The sequence below is a fragment of the Euphorbia lathyris genome, chromosome 7, assembly GCF_963576675.1.
Source record: "Euphorbia lathyris chromosome 7, ddEupLath1.1, whole genome shotgun sequence".
NCBI lineage: Eukaryota > Viridiplantae > Streptophyta > Magnoliopsida > Malpighiales > Euphorbiaceae > Euphorbia > Euphorbia lathyris.
This window is the reverse complement of record NC_088916.1, coordinates 48,217,098-48,225,836: the sequence shown is the minus strand read 5'-3', so window position 1 is coordinate 48,225,836 and position 8,739 is coordinate 48,217,098. Positions and strand designations below refer to the sequence as shown.

Below are 8,739 nucleotides of genomic sequence, written 5' to 3'. Positions count from 1 at the left end.
GCTTCCATTGCATTGAAGGCAATAGCAACATCTACCTCATCATTTCTGATGACAAGAGGAACATCTTTTATTGCCAGGTTCTAAAATTCACATCGATGAATTTTTCTGGTCTCTTATTATAGCTTATTGGTGTTGCCACTACTAAGATTAGGCACGGTACCTCAAGAGTGACTATGTTCTCATTCCGTGATTCAGACCTATTTTGAGAAATGTTGCCATCTCCAAACAAAATTTCAATCATTTCCTGAAATATATATTAAATTAGAATCAAAAGGAAAAAACAAATTTTTTAACCAAAATATAAATGAACAAATGATCAAAAGATTCATTTATTTTAATATTGTATCTAATTAGTCTGATTTTATTTTTTTATCGAAACAGTCTAAAAAATTAATCTATTCATCGAGGTAATCAGTCAAGGTATCCTTCTTTGCCTCTTTGGAAATATAATTAAACTTTATCTTAAGATTGTTAGCAATGATCAATCCATGAACAGAACGGAACATAAATAAAATAATATATGCAATATTATTTATAATATAAAATTATAAATATAACAAAAATTCCATAATACTTTTGGATGATTAGACAAGAACAATAGAAAAGACTAATGAGGCTTCTCATGAAAACAATCTCCTTAGGATAAAATTTTCCCTCTATGGAACAATCGTCTCTCAAAATACAATATTAACATAGAGAGAACTCTATCATGTGCAAAGAACTCATGAACGGAACAAGAAAAACTGGAAGCATAGAGACGGCAAATAGTGCAAAGAGCAGGAACAAATTTTGGAAAATGAAAAATTTGTCTCTATGTGTAAAGTATATTGCCAAAATGCAAAAAAAAAAAAAAATCATTCAAATAAATGTTTTGAAAAAAATGTATAGCATTAATTCGTCAATTAAACCCGAATTAATATATTTAATGAAAAACAAAATATCTTAATATTAGTTTGTTAATTAAACACGAATTAATTGCTAATGAAAAATTAAAGTCATTTTTTTCCAACTAAAAATTCAAAATGGAACAGATTGAATGGTTGAGGTAGGGTGTTGAAGAGTCAGACCGAGACAAAGTTGAGCATATGTTGGCTCAGTATTGGCTTGTTAATGTCTCCATTCAAGCTCTCTCGAGCTGAGATTTGGCCAAGCCGAGCATTGAACGAGCTTTGATCAGATTCATCATATATGCATAAATAAGTAGCATATGAGTCAAAAAGAAAAAGTCATATAACATACTTTACACGAGCTTAAAAGAATATATATAAAAAAAACAATCACTTATCATGGTCGGACTCCAAGAGTAGTAGTTGTTACCAGTAGCCGGAGAAGACAAACTTATAAGTGTCAACATGGTGGCATATGGCCGGTAGGTACTAGTGTTACTGTTGTGGATGATAAAGTAGAGAAAGAGAATATGGAAGGAAAAAGAAGATTAGTCTTTAAGATTTGTATTTTAAACTTTGAATATTTAATTTTCGAATTAGCCAACCCGTAAAACAAACCATTAAGTGTTTTCTTATAGACTTTATGAGTTGTGACTAGTTGAGAGTAGTTGATAATTAATTACTTAAAAAAATTAGCATGGTAATTAACAGGGCCGATCCTGAGATTCTAGAGGCCTAAGAGCAAAAAAGGAAATAAGACCCTCAAATAAAAAATAAAGAAAAAAAAATCAATTATGTAAAAAAAAATTTACTTAAAAATGACATTTTTTATTACAGAGAGAACTAATAAAAACATCAAATTTCATATAAAAACATTTTATTTCGCATTAAATACTCAGTTGCTCATCAAATAGTTTTTCAATAATTTTAACTTCGAAAAAATTCTTTCAACAAATATAACGGTCATTGGCATAGTTAAGAAGATTCGAAAAACAATTGAAATATTTGGATAAACAATTTTGACTACCCTTCAATATTGTGGTTGCATTTTTTGAGATTTTTTATTGTATTTTTGTTTGCTCATCCCTTCTTTGTATCTAGATGTGTAAAATTACTTTTCTAACTATTGTCTTTTTTCAGATTTAATTATATTGTTTTTATTTTTTGAAAAATATTATTTTTGGGCCGTGCATCCCTTAGACCTTGAGCAGACGTCCCTCATGTCCATGCTCAGAAACGACCATATTGTTAATCATTTTATTTTGAATTAAAATATAACTGGATATTTTAGTGAACTTTGAAACTGAATTTAAGGAAGTTCAAGTTGTGCTTGTTAGTATCTCGGACTGATTTCGAGCTCAAATCGAGTTCTACCGAGCTAAATTTCATCAATTTCACTTCGTGCTCGAATAGTTTACAAAGTACATTGGCTTATTAAAAGCCCCAGGTTGAGAGTCGAGTATTATGGGTGAGAAGTGTGATTCAACAATGTTGACATTGGAAATAAGGAGTGGGAGACAATTTTAAAAACCTAACCTAACCGATCACTTTGACTTTGTTTAGGTGGGTCATACTTCCAATCTCCCCATTAAATATTTCAGATTCTATCTAACCCACAATCTCACCCATTTTCCTTGAATAAATTTTCTTCATTTTGACACAATTACCCCCTTCCATTTGGCCAATGGCTATATTCTAATTCTATATATGACACTAGTGTTTAGGAGGAGAACTAAAACATTTGACTGTGTTTAATACTATTAAAAAATCATTAGTTGACTACACCTCCATTAACACATTAAACAAAACGCACATACCATGAGTGGAACATTTAAACAAGTTCAAGTGGGCAATCTTCCAAGATCCACTACCATTTTTTATAATATTATCAAAATGCACATTTCTAAGAGATGATCACTATCACATAAAAAAATTTAAAAAATTAAATCCCCACTACTTGCATGATTCAACTCCCACCAAATCCACAATATGTATCTACTCTTTTCCATTCTAAACCCCCCTTTACCCTTTTGTTTTCTTCTTCCTTGGGCGTTGACTATCTGACACTATTCCATGTGATTGAAGTTTCTCGCTTGCCGTCCGATCACTTTACTTTTAAGACGACTCAAGTACAGGAACTGCAGGTGCATGTGAATGATTGTGATCACCTTCGTATGTGACAATTAGCATCATTGGATCATCTACAGCTCGCTCCACATGTTTCCTAGCTGGGCATCCTCGTATGCTACTGCACTTGTAATATCCCCTGAATACAATTAAATCAAATTAAATCCCAAATAACCAAATTAATCGGAATCGGAATCGGAAATAAGTTCATCTAGATCTATACCTTGGATGGGGTGATCCTTTAATGGGTTTCTGGCCGTACTTTCTCCATGAGTAATCGTCCGGTGGAATATCAGCCATTTTACTACTAACTGCTCGGACTCTAATTACTCTTTTCACTTTTGATTTCCTGATCAATTCATTCAATTTAATCAATTTTTCATATCACCAAACCGATTTAAATTAAAGGATTATGATTAATGAAGATTTAGATGGCGAACCTTTTCTTCGAGCAATGGCAGCGGCTGGAGGAGGAGCCGCACTTGAGAGCAGCGTCGTCCATGGAATTGCACTTTCTTTTTGAGGATAAAGGAGGTTTTCCGGCGGAGTGGGCAAATTGAAACCCGGAGGAAACAGATCGTTGTAAGCTATCGGTTTCCCCTGTTAAAGAAGACATGAAAGATGTAGCACCGGAGATTGAGATTGAGATTGAAGGTGAATTGCAGAAATTGATTGAACAGGGAGGTGTCTTTTGTTGCTGCGGCTGATTCTGATTGTTGGGCAAAGGAGGAAGACGGTGAACTGGTGTAGGCTGGTAAGCTCGGAAAGCAGAAACTTGCTCTGTCGTCGCCGGAGAATTAATAGGCCTAACAGAAGCGGTTGCATCATGAATTTGATGCTCCGGTTGAGTAACAGGGGCTCGACGGAAACGAGCATGACCAGTTCTTGAAGTGCGACCGAGTAAGGAAATAACCTTTCTAAAGCTACTGACGGCGGCGTCTGTTACCGCCACAATATTATCTGTTCCCGACGGCGTCGTCGGAGAGGAGGGGATATTGAAGAAGCGTTGATGTTGAAGATGATTTTGTTTGAGCAACTCAATGACTTCCTCAACGCTTTGGATCCCCACGGAGGCCGCTTCTTTGAGAGCATTCTCTTCCAATTTGGAGGCCAAATTGTCGCCGGAGCAAGACATCATGAGTTGAACCGCCATGGCTCCACCACCATGAAAGAAGAGAGAGAGAAGTAAAAGAAAGAGAAGGAGAAACGTATAGATATAAAGGAATGGAGAAGTTGAAATGATGAGAATTAAAAATAAAAAGCAAAAGAGGAATATCAAAAGATTTTAAATTAAGGGCAATGGAGTCAAAGCGATGCCCTGCGTAACTGATCTGATCTGTAATGTTTGGGAGTCAAAGGGGAGAACGAATAGAAGAAGAACACGTGGAGGAATTGTTTGGAAGGACATTGACTGCATCTGTAAAAGTGGGACCCGTGATAATGTAAAAAAAAGGAAGGAAGGTCAAAAGGGTTATTGATTAGCCGTTGGATGAAAAAGTGGGTAAAAACAAGAGATGAGATGGTTGGATACAGAGAGGTAGAGAGTTGACCTTTATATGCTTTTAATGCAAATAAAAAAAACTCTTATTAAGGTAAGTGAAAGGGGGACCCACTACGGTTTCCTCTTTAATCGGGTAGGAAGGTCTCTGGCTTCAAGTCACATGGGATTCTTTCTTCGTCAACTACGTTTTCTCTGCATTAATTTTACCGTTTTGATAATATCGACATATATTTCAACTCTATAATAGTAGGAGTAGAAATATATTCAAATTGAATTTCTGGTGATTCGTGTAAACTACTGTTAAAAGAAGTTTTACTATTCTACTCCATTAATTTCCTTTTAAAAAAAAAAAAAAAAAAACTCCCCATTAATAAAACGACATTTAATTTAGGGTAAATAATTTATTAGTCCTCTAATTTTTACCTAACATACTTTTTAATCCCTTATGATTCTTTTATCTATTTTTTTTAGATTTTTAACCGAACATATCTTAGCTTTTAGAACAACCACAATATAATACAAGTTGACCATGTTATTCTGTTATTTTATATATATCTGTTTATGCTAAAATATAATAATTACAAGTCTAAAAAAACTAGACAAAAGGACTAAAGGATTAATATTACTAAAAGCTAGAGACCTTATAATGTGTTTTTCAAAATAGAGGGACTAAACAGTTTGTTAGTTAAAAAGTAAGGGACTAATAAATTATTTACCCTTGAATTTAACTGTATATTTATATAAATAGTGGTAAATATTTCATCCGGTTCATATTATTTATCACATTTAACCAAATCATATATATTAAGAAATCATATATATTAACCAAATCGCATTTAACCAAATCATATATTATTTATCACATTCATCCGGTTCATATTATTTATATAAATAGTGGTAAATATTTCATCCGGCTCCTGCCTCATCAATGGTAAGATTGCTGTCGGTGGTGTTCTTAGAGATGTGGGGGGCGTCTGGCTTTCTGGGTTCACCCATAATCTGGGGTTGGGTTGCTCCTTCTCTGCGGAGCTCTGGGGTATTCTCTCCGGTATTAAGCTGGCTATTAGTCTGGGTGTTAAGAGACTTTCTGTGGAGTCTGATAACATGGAGGCCATCAAATTGATTTCTGATAGTCATGCTACTAGTCTTAACAGCCGTAACCTTATCAACGTTATTAAAAGGCTTGGTTATTCCTTTGAGATCTTAGAGTTCAGTCACATTTTCAGAGAGCAGAACCGTGTTGCGGATCGCTTAGCTGCGGCAGGCCATGAGGGGTTGTTAGGTGTTACTACCCTTTCGGATCCCCCTATCTATCTCTCGTCTCTTCTTTTAGAGGATAGGATTGGGGTTAGCTTTCCTAGGCTAATCTCAGGTTAGTTGTTTTTTGTTTGTTTTTCCTTTCCTGTTTCTACCAAAAAAAATATATATATTAAGAAAACGATTATTTGTATTAAATTTATAATAGATGATTTAAAATACATTTTATCTATGTTTATTAATGTTCATCATTTTCCACAGTATTCATTAAATTACACCACTCATCATACTTTGAAAAAATAAAATGATAAAAAAATAATTAATGTTAAACTCATTAATAGGGGTAAAATAGAATAAATTTATATAGAAAAGCTAAAGCGATAAATAATGCTATGAAACAAGAAAATTATTCTCTCTCTAACAATTATTATGAACTAGATGAAATATTATTTCTTCCATTTTAAAATAATCCTACCGTCTAGTTAAATGTAACAATTATTTTGAAATTCGTGGAGCAATTAATAAAGGGAATAGGGAATTAAATATCTTTCAAGATTAATGTAATTAAATTAAAAAGTTTAATTAATATTAACTAAAAGATTATGTTATCCTTATATTAATTGTATCCACTAATAAAATTGTATCTATTCCTAAAATAAAAAAATTTAAGATGTAATTAGGGAATGAACTACAGTGAACCGGGCAGCTTCTCAGATCCTTGTGGCCCTCAGATATCGTCCCTGCGCGGGGAGTGGTCCCTATGGACACTCCGAAGATCAAGAAAGTTAGATGTTCGATATGGTTACTAAAGGAAATAATCGAAGAGCTTAGAGGGTATCTGATCGAGTAGTGAGAGTGGGGATGTATCCATACCTTCCCTATGTTGGGGGTATTTATAGTGAGTTGTGGTGGTCTTATGGGCCTCTGGAGGCCTTGCTTTTATTGGGCTCGGGCCTAATGGGCCTTGTGATGATATCCCGAATCAAGCTGTATGTTTGGTAAAAATTAATTAATTTGTATGTATTGAATTAAAACGACATATATTATGAAACAATAATTTTTTTTCTAAAATGAGTCTATTGTGAAACAGATGGAATATTTACTTTACACTTTACCTTTCCTTTTCACTTATAATAACAAAGCGAACATTTTTCTTATTTTCTCCTTTCTCTAGATCATTCTAAAACCTTGTTAATCCTTTCCTGATCGTTATAGTTAGAAGAAGAAAATGAAACATGCATATCTATAGTCAGCCTCTATGGTAATGAATTTATCTATCCCTGATCAGTCTTCTTTAAAAGAAAATCATAATATGCATAACTCTTGTCAGATCTCTAAGATGAGAAATTTGACTAATCGTGAACCGATTAAGCACTGAATTGACTCTTCCCAATAGGTGTAGCTTCTTTCTCTTTTCATGAGATCCTAAAAATTTTGAAGCCTTGAGATCATAATGTTTTGTTGCAGGGTCTTGTTGCTGTAATTACATGCCATAGTCTATGGCACCCCCATATTGAATTCATTAATGTATATAGCTATGGCCTGAAATCTCTCAATAAATTAGGCCAGCGTCTCTCCTTCCGTGTGGACCATTTGGCCTAAGTCTTGCATCATTTTTCCTTTGGGGATAGATGTCACAAAGTGACCGGTAAATGAATTGGCCGTTTGGTTGAAGTCTCGAATGGATCTTAGAAGGAGCTGCTCATACTAGAAAGATGCAAAGTCCTTAAGGGTGATTGGGAAGAGGCAACACATAACGAAATTTTATGGCTGTTGTAGCTTCTATTGTGCGTTTAGGGCTCTCGATGTCCTCAACATCTCTATTGCAAAAATCGTGTCTCAGCTCTAGCCCACATCCTCTCTCTAACTCTTCCCTAGCGGTAAGTCTCTATAACAGTCTTCTTAGAGCGTAAGCACCGAACCATTGCGTGCTCTATTCACTTCTCATCGGACATGTGGACTACGCGTCCTATACCTCTGCCTTTGAGGTGATGGGCTTTGCTCGTATTGCACCACCAATCTGTGGGGATGTTGAATTGGGGGCACAGATGCTTTCACGCTTGGTACAATGTATAACGTCCTCTGCCACCCTGAGTTTTTCATTCATTTTTTCCATCTCCACCTCATGCTCAGTCCTGACGTCGTCCATCTCTTTATGGACTTAGTTAAGGTTCTGGGTGAACCACATGCTTATTTCATCAAAGAGCCACTGACAATGGGGTTTCAGAGGCTCTTCATGGCGTTAGTCATTAGAGACCCATCGAGAATCCGGGTGGGATTCCGCCATGATTTCTTCATGGTCTTAGGGGTTACCAGATGTCTCTCTTTGGGTGAACTCTATTGGAGGAATCATTGTTTCTGAATAGGACTAATAAGTCCACGTTCACCGCACTAATGATATCTTTATTCTAGAGTAGTCTTCTAGATCATTATTCTGTTAGCCTAAGATAAGAACGATAGACAGTCAGAGAAGGGTCGGCATCCGGTGAACCCACTCTGATGCCTAAGTTATCAAGTGTTGTAGTAGGGTTGAAGATATTCAAAATATTGATACTAGGTGTGTATATCATGTACCTTGCCTAGGTCATATACCTTTCGTATTTATAGTGGTTACGAAGGGTATTCTTTGTCATTCTAAGAATGTACCCTGTGAGTCACATGACACGTGTCAACCTTTAATTGGTTCTGCCATGCTTGGTATGCAATATCGTCATGTAGTGCACTCTACCATATTCTACACACTCTTCCAGGTGGCTAGATTTCACCGAGTTTGCCTTCGAATCTCTGTCGTGTCAGACGGCACACCATACTCTTTATCTCATGTCCTTTGCATAACCGTCTGTGCTGATCCAGGTACTGCTATTTTCTAACCATACAGCTATCTGGATGGAAATAGGATTCTCCCACCCGACCGAACAGTTTCATTCGCATCATCAATGAATATTCCCCTCCTAGACCGGGCAACTA

At 35.4% G+C, this 8,739-nt stretch overlaps 1 protein-coding gene across 1 annotated transcript; it reads right to left on the bottom strand.

Annotated features, from left to right (window-relative positions):
• Nucleotides 1-2,725: 2,725 nt before the first annotated feature.
• Nucleotides 2,726-4,255, bottom strand: LOC136201124 (probable WRKY transcription factor 7). Its single transcript, XM_065991708.1, has 3 exons — nucleotides 3,455-4,255; nucleotides 3,238-3,363; nucleotides 2,726-3,153 (listed from the first exon to the last, which is right to left on the bottom strand). Exons 1-3 carry the CDS (start codon nucleotides 4,165-4,167, stop codon nucleotides 3,003-3,005), a joined length of 990 nt encoding a protein of 329 aa, XP_065847780.1. The 5' UTR covers nucleotides 4,168-4,255; the 3' UTR covers nucleotides 2,726-3,002.
• Between the last annotated feature and the right edge of the window lie 4,484 nt (nucleotides 4,256-8,739).